Consider the following 26137-nt stretch of genomic DNA (forward strand, 5'->3'; position numbering starts at 1 on the left):
CAAAGATGTTACAAATGAGACAATTGCAAATATGTACAAGGTAATTATAAAAAAAAACAGGGAATAACACTTACAGTTGTTCAAAGCATTGCAGGCAACAGGCTAGGGGAACTTTCCATCTATCCCAGTGCATCAGGGCGTGCACTCTGGGCTCTTCAGGTAAAAACTCAAATCTGACCCTCTTGGACGCCGGCCAGCACTTAAAACCTACAGCCTGTGACCTCACAGAAAGGGCTGGCTTTTCCAATCCCTCCTACCTCTTCCTTTTTACTAACAGGGCATGAAATATATCTGATGCCCTTAACTTCGCTACAGAACATGTCATAATCGTATCAAACCCAGCATTCATCTCGGATTAACGTGAGCATTCTAATGAGATCAAATATGTCCTATCTGGGATACATATTTGCAGAGAAATCCCTACTTCTTTATTAGATGGAGTTAGAAGCCCGTGTTTCGAGGGATGGGTAGATCCTCCGAGTGTGATTATGACGATATATTTTTGAGTTCCTATCTCCCATGGTTGGCCTAATATCTTACAAAAATAGAACAAAAGACTTTCATGATTCTGGAAGTTTCTCATCCAGTTATAGCTGGACAAGAGCTTACACGGCAGGAAATGCCGGTCGTAAATACCTTGGCAGGGGCTGAGGCTTGGCAGCTGAAGTCAGGCATTTGCAGCTAGAAGCAATAAAACTTGTACACTCATTGACAAGACAGGCTGAACACAGAGTGAAGGGGGGGTCACTGCCCACCCTATGTGTGCTGGCAGGGAAACTAACTTATATGATATTTCATACCATATCGTGACACTGTATTATACCCCAGAGCTGCACTCACTATTCTGCTGGTGCAGTCACTGTGTTCATACATTACATTACTGATCCTGAGTTACATCCTGAATTATGCTCCAGAGCTGCACTCACTATTCTGCTGGTGCAATCACTGTGTACATACATTACATTACTGATCCTGAGTTACATCCTGTATTATACCCCAGAGCTGCACTCGCTATTCTGCTGGTGCAGTCACTGTGTACATACATTACATTACTGATCCTGAGTTACATCCTGAATTATACCCCAGAGCTGCACTCACTATTCTGCTGGTGCAGTCACTGTGTACATTTTACATTACTGATCCTGAGTTACATCCTGTATTATATTCCAGAGCTGCACTCACTATTCTGCTGGTGCAGTCACTGTGTACATACATTACATTACTGATCCTGAGTTACATCCCGTATTATACTCTAGAGCTGCACTCACTATTCTGCTGGTGCAGTCACTGTGTACATACATTACATTACTGATCCTGAGTTACATCCTGTATTATACCCCAGAGCTGCACTCGCTATTCTGCTGGTGCAGACACTGTGTACATACATTACATTACTGATCCTGAGTTACATCCTGAATTATACCCCAGAGCTGCACTCACTATTCTGCTGGTGCAGTCACTGTGTACATTTTACATTACTGATCCTCAGTTACATCCTGTATTATATTCCAGAGCTGCACTCACTATTCTGCTGGTGCAGTCACTGTGTACATACATTACATTACTGATCCTGAGTTACATCCCGTATTATACTCCAGAGCTGCACTCACTATTCTGCTGGTGCAGTCACTGTGTACATACATTACATTACTGATCCTGAGTTACATCCTGTATTATACCCCAGAGCTGCACTCACTATTCTGCTGGTGCAGTCACTGTGTACACACATTACATTACTGATCCTGAGTTACATCCTGTATTATACTCCGGAGCTGCACTCACTATTCTGCTGGTGCAGTCACTGTGTACATACATTACATTACTGATCCTGAGTTACCTCCTGTATTATTCTCCAGAGCTGCACTCACTATTCTGTTGGTACAGTCACTGTGTACATACATTACATTACTGATCCTGAGTTACAGCCTGTATTATACTCCAGAGCTGCACTCACTATTCTGCTGGTGCAGTCACTGTGTACATACATTACATTACTGATCCTGAGTTACCTCCTGTATTATACTCCAGAGCTGCACTCACTATTCTGCTGGTGCAGTCACTGTGTACATACATTACATTACTGATCCTGAGATACATCCTGTATTATACCTCAGAGCTGCACTCACTATTCTGCTGGTGCAGTCACTTTGTACATACATTACATTACTGACCCTGAGTTACAGCCTGTATTATACTCCAGAGCTGCACTCACTATTCTGGTGCAGTCACTGTGTACATACATTACATTACTGATCCTGAGTTACCTCCTGTATTATACTTCAGAGCTGCACTCACTATTCTGCTGGTGCAGTCACTGTGTACATACATTACATTACTGATCCTGAGTTACATCCTGTATTATACCCCAGAGCTGCACTCACTATTCTGCTGGTGCAGTCACTGTGTACATACATTACATTACTGATCCTGAGTTACATCCTGTATTATACTCCAGAGCTGCACTCACTATTCTGCTGGTGCAGTCACTGTGTACATACATTACATTACTGATCCTGAGTTACCTCCTGTATTATACTCCAGAGCTGCACTCACTATTCTGTTGGTACAGTCACTGTGTACATACATTACATTACTGATCCTGAGTTACAGCCTGTTTTATACTCCAGAGCTGCACTCACTATTCTGCTGGTGCAGTCACTGTGTACATACATTACATTACTGATCATGAGTTACCTCCTGTATTATACTCCAGAGCGGCACTCACTATTCTGCTGGTGCAGTCACTGTGTACATACATTACATTACTGATCCTGAGATACATCCTGTATTATACCTCAGAGCTGCACTCACTATTCTGCTGGTGTAGTCACTGTGTACATACATTACATTACTGATCCTGAGTTACAGCCTGTATTATACTCCAGAGCTGCACTCACTATTCTGGTGCAGTCACTGTGAACATACATTACATTACTGATCCTGAGTTACCTCCTGTATTATACTCCAGAGCGGCACTCACTATTCTGCTGGTGCAGTCACTGTGTACATACATTACATTACTGATCCTGAGATACATCCTGTATTATACCTCAGAGCTGCACTCACTATTCTGCTGGTGTAGTCACTGTGTACATACATTACATTACTGATCCTGAGTTACAGCCTGTATTATACTCCAGAGCTGCACTCACTATTCTGGTGCAGTCACTGTGTACATACATTACATTACTGATCCTGAGTTACCTCCTGTATTATACTCCAGAGCTGCACTCACTATTCTGCTGGTGCAGTCACTGGGTACATACATTACATTACTGATCCTGAGTTACATCATGTATTATACTCCAGAGCTGCACTCACTATTCTGCTGGTGCAATCACTATGTACATACATTACATTACTGATCCTGAGTTACATCCTGTATTATACCCCAGAGCTGCACTCACTATTCTGCTGGTGTAGTCACTGTGTACATACATTACATTACTGGTCCTGAGTTACAGCCTGTATTACACTCCAGAGCTGCACTCACTATTCTGCTGGTGCAGTCACTGTGTACATACTTTACATTACTGATCCTGAGTTACATCCTGTATTATACCCCAGAGCTGCACTCACTATTCTGCTGGTGCAGTCACTGTGTACATACATTACATTACTGATCCTGAGTTACATTCTGTATTATACTCCAGAGCTGCACTCACTATTGTGCTGGTGCAGTCACTGTGTACATACATTACATTACTGATCCTGAGTAACATCCTGTATTATACTCCTGAGCTGCACTCACTATTCTGCTGGTGCAGTCACTGTGTACATACAGTACATTACTGATCCTGAGTAACATCCTGTATTATACTCCAGAGCTGCACTCACTATTCTGCTGGTGCAGTCACTGTGTACATACATTACATTACTGATCCTGAGATACATCCTGTATTATACCTCAGAGCTGCACTCACTGTTCTGCTGGTGCAGTCACTGTGTACATACATTACTGATCCTGAGTTACATCCTGTATTATACCCCAGAGTTGCACTCACTATTCTGCTGGTGCAGTCACTGTGTACATACATTACTGATCCTGAGTTACATCCTGTATTATACTCCAGAGCGGCACTCACTATTCTGCTGGTGCAGTCACTGTGTACATACAGTACATTACTGATCCTGAGTTACATCCTGTATTATACTCCAGAGCTGCGCTCACTATTCTGCTGGTGCAGTCACTGTGTACATACATTACTGATCCTGAGTTACATCCTGTATTATACTCCAGAGCGGCACTCACTATTCTGCTGGTGCAGTCACTGTGTACATACAGTACATTACTGATCCTGAGTTACATCCTGTATTATACTCCAGAGCTGCGCTCACTATTCTGCTGGTGCAGTCACTGTGTACATACATTACTGATCCTGAGTTACATCCTGTATTACACTCCAGAGCTGCACTCACTATTCTGCTGGTGCAGTCACTGTGTACATACAGTACATTACTGATCCTGAGTTACATCCTGTATTATACCCCAGAGCTGCACTCACTATTCTGCTGGTGCAGTCACTGTGTACACACATTACATTACTGATCCTGATTACTGATCCCATTTGTTACATCACAATCATTCTCCCATCTGCAGACTCTGAGTGTCTTCGGTTTTGGGTTGTCAGGTTCCTGGGCAGCGAGTGTCAGGCCTCGTACTTCACTAACACTCAGAGAAGTCGGATTGTGAGTGGATTCTCCTCTGTGCAGACGTTGTCCGGATGGTGTCGGATCCTCCGGTGACTTTCCCATGTCTTCCCCTTTGTTCGGTCGCAGCTTTATGAGATCCTTTCTCGCACTCTTTATGGAAAACGCAAACACGCGGAGGTCGGTGTCGAGCGGATGGTGAAGGAAGGGATTTACACCGCAGCGTTTTCCCTTCATGAGGTGAGCAGCTCCGACACATTCTCAGAGGATAGCAACCAAGAAATGGCATGAAAGGTCACGAGCCAGGAGCAATATATGGTGGATGGGCAGTGATAGGATGACACTTGGCTCGTAGTCTGTAATCATGGAGAAACATAACTCTGCATTGGAGCTGCAGACATAAAACGAGAGGAGTGGGGTGTTTCTTCAGTAAAGACTAATTTCACATTTAGCTGCAGTGAAGGTAGCCAAACTAAGATACAGTTGTGCTCAAAAGTTTACACACCCTGGGAGAATTTTTGCTTTCTTGGCCTTTTTTTGCAGAGAATATGAATGGTAACACCAAAACCTTTTCCTCCACTCATGGTTAATGGTTGGGTGAAGCCATTTATTGTCAAACTACTGTGTTTTCTTTTTTTTTAAATCATAATGACAACCCAAAACGTCCAAATGACCCTGATCAAAAGTTCACATGCCCTGGTGATTTTGGCCGATAACATGCACAGAAGTTGACACAAATGGGTGTGAATGGCTACTAAAGGGAACATCCTCACCTGTGACCTGTTTGCTTGTAATCAGTGTGTGTATAAAAGCTGAGTGAGTTTCTGGGGTCCAGACAGACTCTTGCATCTTTCATCCAGCCACTAACGTTTCTGCATTGTGAGTCATGGGGAAAGCAAAAGAATTGTCAACAGATCTAGGGGAAAAGGTAGTTGAACTGTATAAAACAGGAAAGGGATACAAAAAGATATCCAAGGAGTTGATAATGCCAGTCAGCAGCGTTCACACGGTGATTAACAAATGGAAAATCAGGGGCTCTTTACAAACAAAACCACGGTCATGTAGACCAATAAAAATGTCGTCCACAACAGCCAGGAAAATTGTTCGGGATGCAAAGAAAAACCCACAAATATCATCAGCTGAAATACAGGACTGTCTGAAAACTAGCGGTGTGGCTGCTTCAAGATGCACAATAAGGGGGCACTTGAAGAAAAATGGGCTGCATGGTCGAGTCGCCAGAAGAAAGCCCTTACTGCGCACATGCCACAAAGTATCTCACCTACAATACGCAAAACAGCACAGAGACAAGCCTCAAAACTTATGGAACAAGGTAATTTTGAGTGATGAGACCAAATTTGAACTTGGCCACAACCATAAATGTTACATTTGGAGAGAGGTCAACAAGGCCTATGCTGAAAGGAACACCATTACTAACGTAAAGCACGGAGGTGGATCGCTGATGTTTTGGGGATGTGTGAGCTACAAAGGCACAGGAGTCTTGGTGAAAGTTTAAGGAAAGATGAATGCAGCACGTTATCAGCAAATACTGGAGGGACATTTGCACTCATCAGCCCAGAAGCTGCGTATAAGGCGTACTTGTACGTTCCAACATGACAATGATCCAAAACACAAGGCCAAGTCGACCTGTCATTGGCTACAGCAGAACACAGTGAAGGTTCTGGAGTGGCCATCTCAGTCTCCTAACCTCAATATCATTGAGCCACTCTGGGGAGATCTCAAGCGCAGTTCATGCCCAGGAATTTACAGGAACTGGAGGCTTTTTGCCAAGAAGAGTGGGCAGCTTTACCATCTGAGAAAATAAAGAACCTCATCCACAACTACCACAAAAGACTTCAAGCTGTCATTAATGTTAGAGGGGGCAATACACGGTATTAAGAAATGGGGTATGTAAACTTTTGATCAGGGTCATTTGGATGTTTTGTATTGTCATTATGATTTAAAAAGAGAAAACACAGTAGTTGGACAATAAATGGCTTCACCCAACAACCACTAACCATGAGTGGAGAAAAAGTTTTGGTATTCTAATTGATATTCTCTGAAAAAAGGCCAAGAAAGCAAAAAATCTCCCTGGGTATGTAAACTTGAGCACAACTGTATCCTTCTAGATGCTCCTAACACCAGGACCGGCCAAACTTGTATCTCAGCACATACGACCACTGGACCTTATGATACATCCATTGTTTTCTTCTCACAGGGCCCTTATGAGCTACCGGAGTACGAGGTGGCCCCAGAAAGCCTGAACCAACGACAGATCCTCTACCAGTACTGGTCCCGTTGGTCCCAGTGGTACAAGTATCAGCCCTTGGACCACATTCGGGAGTATTTTGGGGAGAAGGTGGCTATATACTTCGCTTGGCTGGGTACATCTCATGTATTCACTCAATTCTAGAGTTCACATTTCCTTATGAGAGTGTCCACAATCCTAATAGTGCTCACCGGAGGGTGCCATATGCATCGACACTGGATTTAGACACATCATTTGGGGTGATCTCCTCTCTGTTCCTCAGGTTTATCCATAATTCCGGTAGATCCAGAGGTGGACATCACTCACCCCATATTCGTATCCAACATCCAACTTAGGGCGTGTTGTCTCATTGTCCTTCTCACTTTCCAGGGTTCTACACAGCCTGGTTGCTTCCAGCTGCTGTTATTGGGACATGTGTCTTCATCTCTGGCATCCTGACCATGGGTAGTAACACTGCAGCGTGAGTGTGAGGGAACGGACAGTCTCGGGCCCGGTGGGTCACACCAAGGGTAGAGTCATAGAAAGCTGTGTGTTGTGTTCCACAGGCAGGAAATATGTCAGAGTGAGAAGAAGTATCTGATGTGTCCATTATGTGACACCTGTAAGAACTGGTACATCTCCGAAATCTGCCCCATGGCTAAGGTACGAAGTCGCCAATCACTCCTAACAATTACTAGGACTCTTAGTTTCAGAATTACCTATCTGTGCCCTCTTCAGGTCGGGTATCTGTTTGACCACCCTGGGACTGTCTTCTTCAGCATCTTCATGTCCTTTTGGGCAGTAACCTTCTTGGAGTACTGGAAAAGAAAGAACGCCACACTGGCTCATCACTGGGACTGTATGGACTTCCAGGAGGATGAGGTGATAATGGATGGTCCTCTAGTGGGTGGGCATCAGTTAATGATCATTGCAGGCTTACACAACTGCCAGATAGCATGATTCCCATGGATCAGGACCTCCTTATCTCAGTCTTTTTCTTGGAGCTCATGACGTCCTCTCTTCTCTCTTTCACAAGGAACGACCTCGACCAGAGTTTGCTGCGATGGCTCCGCAAATGGAACAGAATCCGGTTACTGGAGTCAAAGAACCATATTTTCCAGAGAGGGACCGACTCTCCAGGATCCTTACTGGTTCCATGGTTATTGTGATCATGGTGAGACTATATGACATAAAGCCTTTCTGACTGTAAGTTATAGGTGATCCAACATCGTCAGCACTAACATAGGTCATCAGTCATTGTTATGAGGGGGCGATTGTTCTCCTAGTCCTGTGGTCAGGACCATGATGAGGTGGACTCGGTTACATTGGGGAGTCACTGGACAATGCTCTTGTATTTGCAGCTGTGTGTGGTCATGATCTTTTTGGTGTCGGTCATCATGTATCGAGGGATCATCAGCATGATGATGTATCACACAGGAAACAGCATCCTCATGACACAGGTAGGACACACGGATGGTCGGGGCACAATGCCAACCAAATCTCTCCTGTAGATGATACCTAGATGGTGTGTACCATCCCATTAATATAAGTAACATGGGATATCGCCCCATTAATACAAGTGGCATTATATGTCGCCCCATTGATGAGGGTGAGTCTCACGTCTTGTGATTTTCGTATTTCAGGCTGGGAACATCGCGAATATCAGCAGCTCGATGGTGAATTTAGTCCTCATCCTCCTAATGAGCCAGGTCTATACCTCCCTGGCTGAGAAGCTGACCCGATGGGGTGAGGAGTGTATATATATATATATCTATAGTATGATCATGTATTATATGATGGGAGGGTAATATAAAAATGAAGGATGATGGGAGAGTAGTATACAAGTAATGGATGATAGGGTTGTAGTATGGCACTAACAGCTGGAGACTTGTCCACACTGAACGCATCAGTTCTGCTTACACTTCCTAAGAAGTCACATCTCCTAACTTGGAAAGTCAGGAAAGAGGCACAAATACTATAAAACTCTTTGCTGCACTTGTTATTTTACGAAGCCCAATAATGTTCCTTTCATGGTCCCCACACACATTATGATGTCTCCACAGTACATTCCCCCCACACAGTATAATGTCCCCACAGTGCATTCCCCCCACACAGTATGATAGTATGATGTCCCCACAGTACATTCCCCCAACACAGTATGATGTCTCCACAGTACATTCCCCCACACAGTATGATGTCTCCACAGTACATTCCTCCACACAGTATGATGTTCCCACAGTACATTCCCCCCACACACAGTATGATGTCCACAGAGTACATTCCCCCACACACAGTTTGATGTCTCCACAGTGCATTCCCCCTACATGGTATGATGTCCCCACAGTACATTCTCACACAGTATGATGTCCCCGCAGTACATTCCCCCTCAAACAGTTTGATGTCCTCACAGTACATTCTCACACACAGTATGATGTCCCCACAGTACATTCCCCCACACACAGTATGATGTCCCCACAGTACATTCCCCAACACAGTATGATGTCTCCACAGTACATTCCCCCACACAGTATGATGTCTCCACAGTACATTCCCCACACACAGTATAATGTCCCCACAGTACATTCCCCCCACACACAGTATGATGTCCCCACAGTACATTCCCCCCACACACAGTATGATGCCCCCACAGTACATTCCCCCACATACAGTATAATGTCCCCATAGTACATTCCCCCACACAGTATGATGTCCCCACAGTACATTCTCACACAGTATGATGTCCCCGCAGTACATTCCCCCTCAAACAGTATGATGTCCTCACAGTACATTCTCACACACAGCAGGATGTCCCCACAGTACATTCCCCCACACACAGTATGATGTCCCCACAGTACATTCTCCCCCACACAGTATGATGTCCCCACAGTACAATCCTCACACACAGTATGATGTCCCCATAGTACATTCTCACACACTGTATGATGTCCCCACAGTACATTCCCCCACACACAGTATGATGTCCCCACAGTACATTCCTCACACACAGTATGATGTCCCCACAATACATTTCCCCCCACACACAGTATGATGTCCCCACAGTACATTCCCCCACACACAGTATGATGTCCCCAGAGTACATTCCCCCCACACAGTATGATGTCCCCACAGTACATTCCCCCACACAGTATGATGTCTCCACAGTACATTCCTCCACACAGTATGATGTTCCCACAGTACATTCCCCCCACACACAGTATGATGTCCCCACAGTACATTCCCCCACACACAGTATGATGTCCCCACAGTACATTCCCCCCACACACAGTATGATGTCCCCAGAGTACATTCCCCCCACACAGTATGATGTCCCCACAGTACATTCCCCCCACACACAGTATGATGTCCCCAGAGTACATTCCCCCACACACAGTATGATGTCCCCACAGTACATTCCCCCCACACACAGTATGATGCCCCCACAGCACATTCCCCCAACACAGTATGATGTCTCCACAGTACATTCCCCCACACAGTATGATGTCTCCACAGTACACTCCTCCACACAGTATGATGTCCCCACAGTAGATTCCTCACACACAGTATGATATCCCCACAGTACCTTCCTCACACACAGTATGATGTCCCCACAATACATTCCCCCCACACACAATATGATGTCCCCACAGTACATTCCCCCCACACACAGTATGATGTCCCCAGAGTACATTCCCCCCACACAGTATGATGTCCCCACAGTACATTCCCCCACACAGTATGATGTCTCCACAGTACATTCCTCCACACAGTGTGATGTTCCCACAGTACATTCCCCCCACACACAGTATGATGTCCCCACAGTACATTCCCCCACACATAGTATGATGTCCCCACAGTACATTCCCTCCACACAGTATGATGTCCCCACAGTACAATTCTTACACACAGTATGATGTCCCAGCAGTACATTCTCACACACGGTATGATGTCCCCACAGTACATTCCCCCACATACAGTATGATGTCCCCACAGTACATTCCCCTCACACAGTATGATGTCTCCACAGTACAATCCTCACACATAGTATGATGTCCCCACAGTACATTCTCACACATGGTATGATGTCCCCACAGTACATTCCCCACACACAGTATGATGTCCCCACAGTACATTCCCCCACACAGTATGATGTCCCCACAGTACATTCCTCACACACAGTATGATATTCCCACAGTACATTCCTCACACACAGTATGATGTCCCCACAATACATTTCCCCCCACACACAGTATGATGTCCCCACAGTACATTCCCCCCACACACAGTATGATGTCCACAGAGTACATTCCCCCCACACAGTATGATGTCCCCACAGTACATTCCCCCACACAGTATGATGTCTCCACAGTACATTCCTCCACACAGTGTGATGTTCCCACAGTACATTCCCCCCACACACAGTATGATGTCCCCACAGTACATTCTCACACACTGTATGATGTCCCCACAGTACATTCCCCAACACACAGTATGATGTCCCCACAGTACATTCCCCCACACAGTATGATGTCCCCACAGTAGATTCCTCACACACAGTATGATATCCCCACAGTACATTACTCACACACAGTATGATATCCCCACAGTACATTCCCCCACACAGTATGAGGTCCCCACAGTACATTCCCCCACACAGTATGATGTCTCCACAGTACATTCCTCCACACAGTATGATGTTCCCACAGTACATTCCCCCCACACACAGTATGATGTCCCCACAGTACATTCCCCCAACACAGTATGATGTCTCCACAGTACATTCCCCCAACACAGTATGATGTCTCCACAGTACATTCCCCCACACAGTATGATGTCTCCACAGTACACTCTTTCACACAGTATGATGTTCCCACAGTACATTCCCCCCACACACAGTATGATGTCCCACACAGTATATTCCCCCCACACACAGTATGATGTCCCCATAGTACATTCCCCCACACAGTATGTTGTCCTCACAGTACATTCTCACACACAGTATGATGTCCCAGCAGTACATTCTCACACACGGTATGATGTCCCCACAGTACATTCCCCCACACACAGTATGATGTCCCCACAGTACATTCCCCCCACACACAGTATGATGTCCCCACAGTACATTCCCCCAACACAGTATGATGTCTCCACAGTACATTCCCCCACACAGTATGATGTCTCCACAGTACACTCCTCCACACAGTATGATGTCCCCACAGTAGATTCCTCACACACAGTATGATATCCCCACAGTACCTTCCTCACACACAGTATGATGTCCCCACAATACATTCCCCCCACACACAATATGATGTCCCCACAGTACATTCCCCCCACACACAGTATGATGTCCCCAGAGTACATTCCCCCCACACAGTATGATGTCCCCACAGTACATTCCCCCACACAGTATGATGTCTCCACAGTACATTCCTCCACACAGTGTGATGTTCCCACAGTACATTCCCCCCACACACAGTATGATGTCCCCACAGTACATTCCCCCACACATAGTATGATGTCCCCACAGTACATTCCCTCCACACAGTATGATGTCCCCAAAGTACAATTCTCACACACAGTATGATGTCCCAGCAGTACATTCTCACACACGGTATGATGTCCCCACAGTACATTCCCCCACATACAGTATGATGTCCCCACAGTACATTCCCCATTCCCCTCACACAGTATGATGTCTCCACAGTACAATCCTCACACACAGTATGATGTCCCCACAGTACATTCTCACACATGGTATGATGTCCCCACAGTACATTCCCCACACACAGTATGATGTCCCCACAGTACATTCCCCCACACAGTATGATGTCCCCACAGTACATTCCTCACACACAGTATGATATTCCCACAGTACATTCCTCACACACATTATGATGTCCCCACAGTACATTCCTCACACACAGTATGATATTCCCACAGTACATTCCTCACACACAGTATGATGTCCCCACAATACATTTCCCCCCACACACAGTATGATGTCCCCACAGTACATTCCCCCCACACACAGTATGATGTCCACAGAGTACATTCCCCCCACACAGTATGATGTCCCCACAGTACATTCCCCCACACAGTATGATGTCTCCACAGTACATTCCTCCACACAGTGTGATGTTCCCACAGAACATTCCCCCCACACACAGTATGATGTCCCCACAGTACATTCTCACACACTGTATGATGTCCCCACAGTACATTCCCCAACACACAGTATGATGTCCCCACAGTACATTCCCCCACACAGTATGATGTCCCCACAGTAGATTCCTCACACACAGTATGATATCCCCACAGTACATTACTCACACACAGTATGATATCCCCACAGTACATTTCCCCACACAGTATGAGGTCCCCACAGTACATTCCCCCACACAGTATGATGTCTCCACAGTACATTCCTCCACACAGTATGATGTTCCCACAGTACATTCCCCCCACACACAGTATGATGTCCCCACAGTACATTCCCCCCACACACAGTATGATGTCCCCACAGTACATTCCCCCAACACAGTATGATGTCTCCACAGTACATTCCCCCACACAGTATGATGTCTCCACAGTACACTCCTTCACACAGTATGATGTTCCCACAGTACATTCCCCCCACACACAGTATGATGTCCCACACAGTACATTCCCCCCACACACAGTATGATGTCCCCATAGTACATTCCCCCACACAGTATGTTGTCCTCACAGTACATTCTCACACACAGTATGATGTCCCAGCAGTACACTCTCACACACGGTATGATGTCCCCACAGTACATTCCCCCACACACAGTATGATGTCCCCACAGTACATTCCCCACACACAGTATGATGTCCCCACAGTACATTCCCCCACACAGTATGATGTCCCCACAGTACATTCCTCACACACAGTATGATATCCCCACAGTACATTCCTCACACACAGTATGATGTCCCCACAATACATTCCCCCCACACAATATGATGTCCCCACAGTACATTCTCACACACAGTATGATGTCCCCACAGTACATTCCCCCAACACAGTATGATGTCTCCACAGTACATTCCCCCACACAGTATGATGTCTCCACAGTACACTCCTTCACACAGTATGATGTTCCGACAGTACATTCCCCCCACACACAGTATGATGTCCCACACAGTATATTCCCCCCACACACAGTATGATGTCCCCATAGTACATTCCCCCACACAGTATGTTGTCCTCACAGTAAATTCTCACACACAGTATGATGTCCCAGCAGTACATTCTCACACACGGTATGATGTCCCCACAGTACATTCCCCCACACACAGTATGATATCCCCACAGTACATTCCCCACACACAGTATGATATCCCCACAGTACATTCCCCCACACAGTATGATGTCCCCACAGTACATTCCTCACACACAGTATGATATCCCCACAGTACATTCCTCACACACAGTATGATGTCTCCACAATACATTTCCCCCACACAATATGATGTCCCCACAGTACATTCTCACACACAGTATGATGTCCCCACAGTACATTCCTCACACACGGTATGTTATCCCCACAATACATTCCCCCACACACAGTATGATGTCTCCACAGTACATTCCCCCACACAGTATGATGTCTCCACAGTACATTCCTCACACACAGTATGATGTCCCTACAGTACATTCTCACACACAGTATGATGTCCCCACAGTACATTCCCCACACACAGTATGATGTTCCTACAGTACATTCGCCCACACACACAGTATGATGTCCTCAAAGTACATTCCCCGACACACACAGTATGATGTTGTCACGGTTCACGGGTAGGATACCTTTATCATCCCCACCAGTCACACTAATTTGTCATAATAAAGAAAACTTGGCACTCAAATTCTAGAATGTTTTGGGATTTTTTCATGCAGTCATCAGTGACGCGGTATCCACCACTGGACAGCTGACCAGCGGTGGATACCTCGTCACTGATGACAGCACGCTGGCACCCCCACCCACCCAGGTACTTATACAGGCTCCATGCCCAGCGCCTTGTGCATGACCAGACACATTTAAAGTGCTTATGGTGTCACTCCTATTATTGCACTGAACGCGATTAACCATTATACTGCAGTCCGTTACTGATGAAGGCCAGTGAGGCCGAAACGTCTATATTATTTTGTGGCTGCATTAAAGAAATCCAAAAATATTCTAGAAGTTGAGTGCCAAGTTTTCTTTATTATACATGTATGGTGTGGGGCCCTGCTTGAGCACCTTCTGAGGTTGTGCATACGGTGTTTTTCCTTTACACCAATTTGTCATGACCCGGGGTTGTTTGGTTGCCCCTGTTTTTTTCTGAAGGGGATTTATCTATATCCCACTTCCCAGTTCCAGTTTGGAACTTGCAGCTTTCTGGCGCCCCCTTTACCCTCAGGTCAGTCAGGGTACTGTACCTAGGATAATTAGTCGCCAGGTTGGTAGAGGAGCACATATGAGAAGGAGAGTTGGAGGAGTTATCAGTGACTGTTGCTTGGTTTGTATGTGTTGTGCTATGGCGACTAGTCATGTGATTAATGGGCGGTATGTATCGCAGAGGTGGGTGGCCCTGTGATGGAAGCCTGGGCATGCCTCAGCAGTAGATCTGCTGAGGGATTTGTTTTACATTGGGAAGGCTTCCAGGTGACTTGGAGAGATAGGTGGGTCCAGTCACCTACATACCCACCCAAAGGGGTGTGTCTGAACACCTAAGATGGTTGTGTGTTTATGGACCTGCGGTGATGTCACGATCACCTGACTAGCCATGTGATAGGTACCTGGGTGTGGTTACAACCATGTAATGGAGGTGTGTTTGGCACATGGGGGTGAGTGTTTGGGAGTCTGCCAGTGTAAACCAGCTCACCCGTGATGCATAAACCAATCCTCGGGAGCACGGACCCGCTGTGTTCAGGCGTGTAGAGTCCAAAAAAGAAAAGAATGTCCAGCTTCACCGAATCCGTAAAAAAGAGTTTTCTGTATTCACATACTATTAAACATAGAGGATACAGACTTCAGCATAAGCCATATGGGTAAGAATCTCAACGCGTTTCTGGAGACTAAGCTCCCTTAATCATGACCAGGTCAGGTCTTTTTTACGGATTCGGTGAAGCTGGACATTCTTTTCTTTTTTGGAGTCTGCCAGTGTGGACATTACAGCGTGGTCTGTGTCAGATAGAGCCTGAGCACTGGACATTGCATACCCTGTGTACCTACAGGCCTGAGAGAGCAGAGCATCTGCTATGGACATTGATACTGTGTCAGCCTGGTGTATAGACTGTTTACCTTTTTGTTGCTGACTTGATGGTTTATGAAGCAAATATGAACGTTGAAGAGAATGGGCCTCCTGTTTCCTCCTACGCACCTGAATGAGTACAATCCTTGCAGTGTGGTAATTCCTTATCCTTCTCTATTTTGTTTATCTATGATGCTGATACGTTGAATGCGCGATGCGGGGTGGGCGCCAGGTCCCTCTTGCGGGCCCCACAGCGGCTGCGTGGTGTGACGCTATTAGCGGCATGCCACTGGCTGTGGGCCCCTTGATAAGTGGAGTCCCTATGCAGCTGCCTGGTCTGCCTGTCCATAATGTACTGTAGGCCCTGCACTGTGGATGTGCAGCGAGGGACAGACCTGTAGGGGGCGGTGTGCGCTGTTGATGTGCAGTGAGGGACAGACCTGTAGGGGGCAGTGTGCGCTGTTGATGTGCAGCGAGGGACAGACCTGTAGGGGGCGGTGTGCGCTGTGGATGTGCAGTGAGGGACAGACCTGTAGGGGGCGGTGTGCGCTGTGGATGTGCAGTGAGGGACAGACCTGTAGGGGGCGGTGTGCGCTGTGGATGTGCAGTGAGGGACAGACCTGTAGGGGGCGGTGTGCGCTGTGGATGTGCAGTGAGGGACAGACCTGTAGGGGGCGGTGTGCGCTGTGGATGTGCAGTGAGGGACAGACCTGTAGGGGGCGGTGTGCGCTGTGGATGTGCAGTGAGGGAACTTGCTTGAGGCTCAGACATAAAACATCATCCAGTAGAAGGAGCAGTGACAGCTGCCGGGAATGTGATGCACTGTGGCCCCTCTTCCTATATTGGCGTGCTCTGGGGGCCCCGGCCTTCACCCCTGCAGCACTTTGGATGCGTCACTGTTAAAACTCCAGGAAATTCTTCACATCTATTACTGTAAAAATAAGTTAGAAAACCGAATGTGTTTGGAGTTAGCGCAATAATGGCGACATTGATGACATAAACGTCTAGCTCCAGCGCCGATCCCAGATGATAAGTCTGAGGACAGTTTGTCATTTTCACTGCTGCTGTCAGATTTGTGCTGCTAATGTGCTCAGCTCATATACAATTGTGTCCTGTGATACATTGTAACAAATCCTCAGGTGTGTGAGACGGACAGGTCTCAGGGATATTGATATGTTGTTATTAGATTGGACGCCGGCCCTTTAATTGTGCAAAATGAGCTGATTGTGAAAAATCACACCGAGGATGCACATTGACAATCTGCAACTTTATTATCACACGGAGGACGCACATTCACAATCTGCAACTTTATTATCATCGCGAGGACGCACATTCACAATCTGCAACTTTATTAGCACACTGAGGACGCATATTGACAATCTGCAACTTTATTATCACACTGAGGATGCACATTCAGTCTGCAACTTTATTATCACACCGAAGACGCACATTCACAATCTGCAACTTTATTATCATCCCGAGGACGCACATTCACAATCTGCAACTTTATTAGCACACTGAGGACGCACATTCAGTCTGCAACTTTATTACCACACCGAGGATGCACATTCACAATCTGCAACTTTATTAGCACACTGAGGACGCACATTCAGTCTGCAACTTTATTATCACACCGAGGACGCACATTCACAGTCTGCAACTTTATTACCACACCGAGGACGCACATTCACAATTTGCAACTTTATTAGCACACTGAGGACGCACATTCAGTCTGCAACTTTATTATCACACCGAGGACGCACATTCACAGTCTGCAACTTTATTACCACACTGAGGACGCACATTCACAATCTGCAACTTTATTAGCACACTGAGGACGCACATTCAGTCTGCAACTTTATTATCACACCGAGGACGCACATTCACAGTCTTTTTGTGAATTCTGCTCTTGGGCTCCCTCCGGTGGTTGTTGGTGGTAGTGCAGTTGTCTTGGGGTTGTAATCCGGGCAGGTGTTTCTGCTGATTGCAGCTCTATTAGGTATTTAGGTGTGCAGGATCCATGAGTCCATGCCAGTTGTCCATTGTACTTGGAGGGATTGCATCTCTCTCTGGCTCCTCATGCCCTGCTGCCAATTCATCTAAGATAAGTGTCTGTTTTTTTTGTCTCTGTGCACACATGCAGTGTGCTTTGCAATTCAGTGCAATTTATTGTGTTTTTGTCCAGCTTAGACTTGGTTTGGATTTTTCAGTCATGCTGGATTCTCAGGAGATGCAGATATACTTTCTATGTCTTTAGTTAGATGTAGAATATTTGTATTATCTGCTGTGGATATTTTTAGGATTTTAATACTGACCGCTTAGAATTCTGTCCTATCCTTTTCTATTTAGCTAGAAGTGCCTCTTTTGCTAAATCCTGTTTTTCTGCCTGCGTGTGTTTTTCCTCTTATACTCACAGTCAATATTTGTGGGGGGCTGCATATCCTTTGGGGTTCTGCTCTGAGGCAAGATAGAATTCCCATTTCCATCTATAGGGGTATTTAGTCCTCCGGCTGTGTCGAGGTGTCTAGGACGTGTTAGGTACATCCCACGGCTACTTCTAGTTGCGGTGTTAGTTTAGGGTTTGCGGTCAGTACAGGTACCACCTACTCCTGAGAAGGTCTTTCATGCGGCTCCAAGGTCACCGGATCATAACAGTACAACTGGCCAACAATGAGTTAAATGCATCTCAGAAGAAGGGAAGAAAGAGCCATTTTTTTCTGTAGCCTGCTTTGTCTTTTCTTCCCTCTTTTCCTCTGGGTGACTGAGGAGTCTTGTGCTAGCATGGATGTTCAGGGATTAGTTTCTCGTATAGACCAGCTTGCTGCTAGGGTACAGGGTATTTCTGATTATATTGTTCAGACTCCGCTTTTAGAACCTAGGATTCCTACTCCTGATTTGTTTTTTGGGGACAGGTCCAAATTTTTGAGTTTTAAAAACAATTGTAAACTGTTTTTTGCTCTGAAGCCTCGTTCCTCTGGTGATCCCATTCAGCAGGTTAAAATTGTAATCTCCCTGCTGCGTGGCGACCCTCAGGATTGGGCATTTTCCCTGGAATCTGGGAATCCGGCCTTGCATAATGTAGATGCCTTTTTTCAGGCTCTAGGATTATTATATGATGAACCAAATTCTGTGGATCAAGCGGAGAAGACCTTGTTGGCCCTGTCTCAGGGTCAAGAAGCGGCAGAATTGTATTGTCAGAAATTTAGAAAATGGTCTGTGCTGACTAAATGGAATGAGGATGCTTTTTGCTGCAATTTTCAGAAAGGGTCTTTCTGAATCTGTTAAAGATGTTATGGTGGGGTTTCCCACGCCTGTTGGTCTGAGTGATTCTATGTCTCTGGCCATTCAGATTGATCGGCGCTTGCGGGAGCGCAGAACTGTGCGCGCTGTGGCGTTGTCCTCAGAGCAGATGCCTGAGCCTATGCAGTGTGATAGGATTCTGTCTAGAACGGAACAACAAGGATTCAGACGTCAGAATAGGTTGTGTTTTTATTGTGGCGATGCTTCTCATGTCATTTCAGTCTGCCCAAAGCGTACAAAGAGAATCGCTAGTTCAGTTACCATCGGAACTGTACAACCTAAAATTCTGTTATCTGTGACCTTGATCTGCTCATTGTCGTCATTTTCTGTCATGGCGTTTGTGGATTCAGGCCGCCGCTTTGAACTTAATGGACTTTGAATTTGCCAGGCGTTGTGGTTTCCCCTTGCAGTCTTTGCAGAACCCTATTCCTTTAAGGGGCATTGATGCTACACCTTTGGCTAAAAATAAACCCCAGTTTTGGACACAGGTGACCATGTGCATGGCGCCAGCCCATCAGGAAGATTGTCGTTTTCTGGTGTTGCATAATTTGCATGATGCTATTGTGCTGGGTTTTCCATGGTTGCAGATACATAATCCTGTGTTGGATTGGAAGTCTATGTCTGTGACTAGTTGGGGTTGTCAGGGGGTTCATAATGACGTTCCTGTGATGTCAATCTCCTCTTCCTCCTCTTCTGAAGTTCCAGAGTTTTTGTCTGATTTTCAGGATGTATTCGATGAGCCCAAGTCCAGTTCCCTTCCACCGCATAGGGACTGTGATTGTGCTATTGACTTGATTCCAGGCTGTAAGTTTCCTAAGGGCCGACTTTTCAACCTGTCTGTGCTGGAACATACCGCCATGCGGAGTTATGTTAAGGAGTCTTTGGAGAAAGGGCATATTCGGCCATCTTCTTCACCGTTGGGAGCGGGATTTTTTTTATGTTGCTAAGAAGGATGGCTCCTTGAGACCCTGTATTGATTATCGCCCCTTGAATAAGATCACGGTCAAGTTTCAATACCCTTTACCTTTGCTTTCCGATTTGTTTGCCAGGATTAAGGGGGCTAGTTGGTTTACTAAAATTGACCTTCGGGGGGCATATAATCTTGTTCGTATTAAGCAGGGTGACGAATGGAAAACTGCGTTTAATACGCCCGAAGGCCATTTTGAATACCTTGTGATGCCATTCGGGCTCTCTAATGCTCCATCTGTTTTTCAGTCCTTCATGCATGATATCTTCCGGAATTATCTTGATAAATTCATGATTGTATATTTGGATGACATCTTAATTTTTTCCGATGATTGGGAGTCTCATGTGAAACAGGTCAGGATGGTATTTCACATCCTTCGTGATAATACATTGTTTGTGAAGGGGTCTAAGTGTCTCTTTGGAGTGCAGAAGGTTTCTTTTTTGGGCTTTATTTTTTCTCCCTCATCTATAGAGATGGATCCGGTTAAGGTTCAGGCCATTCATGATTGGATTCAACCCACATCTGTGAAGAGCCTTCAGAAATTTTTGGGCTTTGCTAATTTTTATCGCTGTTTCATTGCTAACTTCTCCAGTGTGGTTAAACCCCTGACCGATTTGACGAAGAAAGGCGCTGATGTAACGAATTGGTCCCCTGTGGCTGTCTCTGCCTTTCAGGAGCTTAAACGCCGATTTACTTCTGCCCCGGTGTTGCGTCAGCCTGATGTTTCTCTTCCGTTTCAGGTTGAGGTTGACGCTTCTGAGATTGGGGCAGGGGCCGTTTTGTCTCAGAGGAATTCTGATGGTTCCTTGATGAAACCGTGTGCCTTCTTTTCCCGTAAGTTTTCGCCTGCTAAACGCAATTATGATGTCGGCAATCGGGAGTTGTTGGCTATGAAGTGGGCGTTTGAGGAATGGTGACATTGGCTTGAGGGAGCCAAGCACCGTATTGTGGTCTTGACCGATCATAAAAATCTGATTTACCTCGAATCTGCCAAGCGGCTGAATCCTAGACAGGCTCGATGGTCCCTGTTTTTCTCCCGTTTTGATTTCGTGGTCTCGTATCTTCCGGGTTCTAAGAATGTTAAGGCTGATGCCCTCTCTAGGAGTTTTTTGCCTGATTCTCCTGAGGTATTTGAGCCGGTCGGCATTCTGAAGGAAGGGGTGGTCCTTTCTGCCATTTCCCCTGATTTGCGACGGGTTCTGCAGGAATTTCAGGCTGACAAACCTGACCGCTGTCCTGTGGGGAAACTGTTTGTTCCTGATAGATGGACTAGTAGAGTGATTTCTGAGGTTCACTGTTCTGTGTTGGCTGGTCATCCTGGTATTTTTGGTACCAGAGATTTGGTTGGTAGGTTCTTTTTGGTGGCCTTCCTTGTCGCGTGATGTGCGTTCTTTTGTGCAGTCCTGTGGGACTTGTGCGCGGGCCAAGCCTTGTTGTTCCCGTGCTAGTGGGTTGCTTTTGCCTTTGCCGGTCCCTGAGAGGCCCTGGACGCATATTTCTATGGATTTTATTTCAGATCTTCCGGTTTCCCAGAGGATGTTGGTTATCTGGGTGGTTTGTGACCGGTTTTCTAAGATAGTTCATTTGGTGCCTTTGCCTAAATTGCCTTCCTCTTCTGATTTGGTTCCGTTGTTTTTTTCAGCATGTGGTTCGTTTGCATGGTATTCCGGAGAATATTGTGTCCGACAGAGGTTCCCAGTTTGTTTCTAGGTTTTGGCGGGCCTTTTGTGCTAGGCTGGGCATTGATTTGTCTTTTTCTTCCGCATTTCATCCTCAGACAAATGGCCAGACCGAGCGAACTAATCAGACTTTGGAAACTTATTTGAGATGCTTTGTGTCTGCTGATCAGGATGATTGGGTGGCTTTTTTGCCATTGGCCGAGTTTGCCCTTAATATTCGGGCTAGTTCGGCTACCTTGGTTTCGCCCTTCTTTTGTAATTTTGGTTTTCATCCTCGTTTTTCTTCGGGGCAAGTTGAACCTTCTGATTGTCCTGGTGTGGATTCTGTGGTTGACAGGTTGCAGCAGATTTGGGCTCATGTGGTGGACAATTTGGTGTTGTCTCAGGAAGAGGCTCAGCGTTTTGCTAACCGTCGTCGGTGTGTTGGTTCCCGGCTTCGGGTTGGGGATTTGGTCTGGTTGTCTTCCCGTCATGTTCCTATGAAGGTTTCTTCCCCTAAGTTTAAGCCTCGGTTTATTGGTCCTTATAGGATTTCTGAGATTATCAATCCGGTGTCTTTTCGTTTGGCCTTTCCGGCCTCTTTTGCCATCCATAATGTTTTCCATAGATCTTTATTGCGGAAATATGTGGTGCCCGTTGTTCCCTCGGTTGATCCTCCTGCTCCTGTGTTGGTTGATGGGGAGTTGGAGTATGTGGTTGAGAAGATTTTTGGATTCTCGCTTTTCGAGGCGGAGGCTTCAGTACCTTGTCAAATGGAAGGGTTATGGCCAGGAGGATAATTCTTGGGTTTTTGCCTCTGATGTCCATGCTGCTGATTTGGTCCGTGCCTTTCATCTGGCTCGTCCTGATCGGCCTGGGGGCTCTGGTGAGGGTTCGGTCACCCCTCTTCAAGGGGGGGGGTACTGTTGTGAATTCTGCTCTTGGGCTCCCTCCGGTGGTTGTTGGTGGTAGTGCAGTTGTCTTGGGGTTGTAATCCGGGCAGGTGTTTCTGCTGATTGCAGCTCTATTAGGTATTTAGGTGTGCAGGATCCATGAGTCCATGCCAGTTGTCCATTGTACTTGGAGGGATGGCATCTCTCTCTGGCTCCTCATGCCCTGCTGCCAATTCAACTAAGATAAGTGTCTGGTTTTTTGTCTCTTTGCACACATGCAGTGTGCTTTGCAATTCAGCTTAGACTTGGTTTGGATTTTTCAGTCATGCTGGATTCTCAGGAGATGCAGATATACTTTCTATGTCTTTAGTTAGATGTAGAATATTTGTATTATCTGCTGTGGATATTTTTAGGATTTTAATACTGACCGCTTAGAATTCTGTCCTATCCTTTTCTATTTAGCTAGAAGTGCCTCTTTTGCTAAATCCTGTTTTTCTGCCTGCATGTGTTTTTCCTCTTATACTCACAGTCAATATTCGTGGGGGGCTGCCTATCCTTTGGGGTTCTGCTCTGAGGCAAGATAGAATTCCCATTTCCATCTATAGGGGTATTTAGTCCCCCAGCTGTGTCGAGGTGTCTAGGACGTGTTAGGTACATCCCACGGCTACTTCTAGTTGCGGTGTTAGTTTAGGGTTTGCGGTCAGTACAGGTACCACCTACTCCTGAGAAGGTCTTTCACGCGGCTCCAAGGTCACCGGATCATAACACATAAGGTGCTTGACAAAGGTCCTCGGACCGAAACGTTGCCGCAGGAGGCAGAATAAAGTGTGTTATTGCCTGACACTCCCGGATGTGGCGCTGTCCTTTGCTTTTATATTTACTGTGGACTATGACCAGGAGGACCCCCTGGTGTGGACGTGCGCTCTGATGTCCATGAAGACAAAGTCGGTATTGGGTGCGGTCTGACTTACTATTTGGTCGGATCATAACACAGTCTGCAACTTTATTACCACACTGAGGATGCACATTCACAATCTGCAACTTTATTATCACACCGAGGACGCATATTGACAATCTGCAACTTTGTTAGCACAGCGAGGACGCACATTCAGTCTGCAACTTTATTAGCACACCGGACGCACATTCACAATCTGCAACTTTATTATCACACTGAGGACCAATATTGACAATCTGCAACTTTATTATCACACCGAGGACGCATATTGACAATCTGCAACTTTATTAGCACACCGAGGACACACATTGAGAATCTGCAACTTTATTAGCACACCGAGGACGCACATTCACAGTCTGCAACTTTATTACCACACCGAGGGCGCACATTCACAATCTGCAACTTTATTAGCACCGTCATTATGAGCAAAGCCCGGCCCCACGTGGGGGGCATATGTCGGGCCACATAACAGCCCACACCGGGCAAACCTGTTCACCCGCACACAGGAGACCCCCAGATGGGTATACCGGGGCTGCAGCCTGGGCCGCCCTGCGCTTCTGACACGTGTGTTATTCCTCCGCAGAGATGCATCGCACGCAGTCCTTACACGAAGACGCCTTCACCTTCAAGGTTTTCATCTTCCAGTTTGTGAATTTCTACTCTTCCCCTTTCTACGTGGCTTTCTTCAAGGGCAGGTGAGACGATGAAGGGGAATATCCCCTGGAGGGGGCGTCCATCATTGCGGGGTCAGAACACCTGATATCATACCTGAGTCCTCGCACACACAGGAGGATTCTGGGTAATATTGCTGCTGGATGGAGGCTGAGTATTGCGACACTGTAGTAAAGCATCGCCCTGCAGCGTGGACCCTCATATGTGATGGCCGCTCTCGCTTTGTGTGACACGGAGGAGACGTTACGTGGGATCTGTCTGTGTCTTTCAGATTTGTGGGATATCCCGGGGAGTACGGCAAACTGATGGGCATGAGGAACGAAGATGTGAGTAGAGCGGGAAGCAAAGCCGCCATTTCTCCCCTCCCGTATGTAGGTGGTACATTTCCCAGGATATGTGGAGCGGACAAGTCGTTCATTAGGAGGCGATCTGCTTCATGTCCAGAAACAGCTCCTGTCCATGGCTGAGCCCCAGATTCATGGACATAAGGTTAGACACGATGGGTGGAGTAGTCGTGTAATGTGCCGTCTCTCTGTCTGGTGCAGTGCGGTCCTGGCGGATGTCTGATAGAACTCGCTCAGCAGCTCTTCATTATTATGGTGGGGAAACAGATCGTCAGCAACGTGCAGGAATTCCTCGTCCCGTAAGTTTACTCGGTGACATCAAGTGCAGCCAGCATCGGGGGTCTCCATGCTGCTCCAGGGGGGAGGGTCTCCGTGCTGCTCCAGGAGGAGGATCTCTGTGCTGCTGCGGGGGGGAGGGTCTCCGTGCTGCTCCGGGGGGGAGGGTCTCCGTGCTGCTCCTGAGGAGGATATTTGTGCTGCTCCTGGGGGAGGGTCTCCGTGCTGCTCTGTGGGGGTTGGGGGTTTTTTTTTTGAGGGGAGGGTCTTCGTGCTGCTTCACCGTCCTGTGTCGGTAATACATTATATACTGCCCCCTCCATTATATATCTGACAGTAAAGTGACGCCCTGTGTCACGGATCCCACCAATCTGTCACGGTTCACGGGGAAGATTCCTTTATCATCCCCACCACTCACACCAATTTGTCACGAACCGGGGTTGTTTAATTGCCCCTGGTTCCTTCTGAAGGGGATTTATCTATATCCCACTTCCCAGTTCCACTTTGGAACTTGCAGCTCTCTGGCGCCCCCCTTACCTTCAGTCAGGGTACTGTTATGGTTCTCAATGGCAAGAGAACATAGCCCAGCAAACATAAGTACTAGCTCTTGGAAGGATGGAAACTAAACTGACCATGAACTAAACCTGCCGCACAACTAACAGTAGCCGGGTAGCGTTGCCTACGTTTTTTATCCCTAGACGCCCAGCGCCGGCCGGAGGACTAACTAATCCTGGCAGAGGAAAATATAGTCCTGGCTCACCTCTAGAGAAATTTCCCCGATAGGCAGACAGAGGCCCCCACATATATTGGCGGTGATTTTAGATGAAATGACAAACGTAGTATGAAAATAGGTTTAGCAAAATTGAGGTCCGCTTACTAGATAGCAGGAAGACAGAAAGGGCACTTTCATGGTCAG

General features: G+C 46.6%; 1 protein-coding gene across 2 annotated transcripts in view; it reads left to right on the forward strand.

Annotated features, from left to right (window-relative positions):
• ANO7 (anoctamin 7) overlaps window positions 1–26137 on the forward strand; it is a 58574-nt gene that overhangs the window by 15521 nt on the left and 16916 nt on the right. For both annotated transcript variants that reach the window (XM_077260386.1, XM_077260387.1), the window contains exons 7-18: window positions 4632–4689; window positions 4780–4890; window positions 6866–7031; window positions 7286–7376; window positions 7462–7558; window positions 7634–7777; window positions 7932–8069; window positions 8257–8355; window positions 8539–8641; window positions 24513–24624; window positions 24873–24927; window positions 25147–25244. In XM_077260386.1, the coding sequence (XP_077116501.1) occupies window positions 4632–4689; window positions 4780–4890; window positions 6866–7031; window positions 7286–7376; window positions 7462–7558; window positions 7634–7777; window positions 7932–8069; window positions 8257–8355; window positions 8539–8641; window positions 24513–24624; window positions 24873–24927; window positions 25147–25244 (1272 nt within the window). The remainder of the gene's footprint in view (window positions 1–4631; window positions 4690–4779; window positions 4891–6865; window positions 7032–7285; window positions 7377–7461; window positions 7559–7633; window positions 7778–7931; window positions 8070–8256; window positions 8356–8538; window positions 8642–24512; window positions 24625–24872; window positions 24928–25146; window positions 25245–26137) is intronic.

The sequence above is a fragment of the Ranitomeya variabilis genome, chromosome 4, assembly GCF_051348905.1.
Source record: "Ranitomeya variabilis isolate aRanVar5 chromosome 4, aRanVar5.hap1, whole genome shotgun sequence".
Classification (NCBI taxonomy): domain Eukaryota; kingdom Metazoa; phylum Chordata; class Amphibia; order Anura; family Dendrobatidae; genus Ranitomeya; species Ranitomeya variabilis.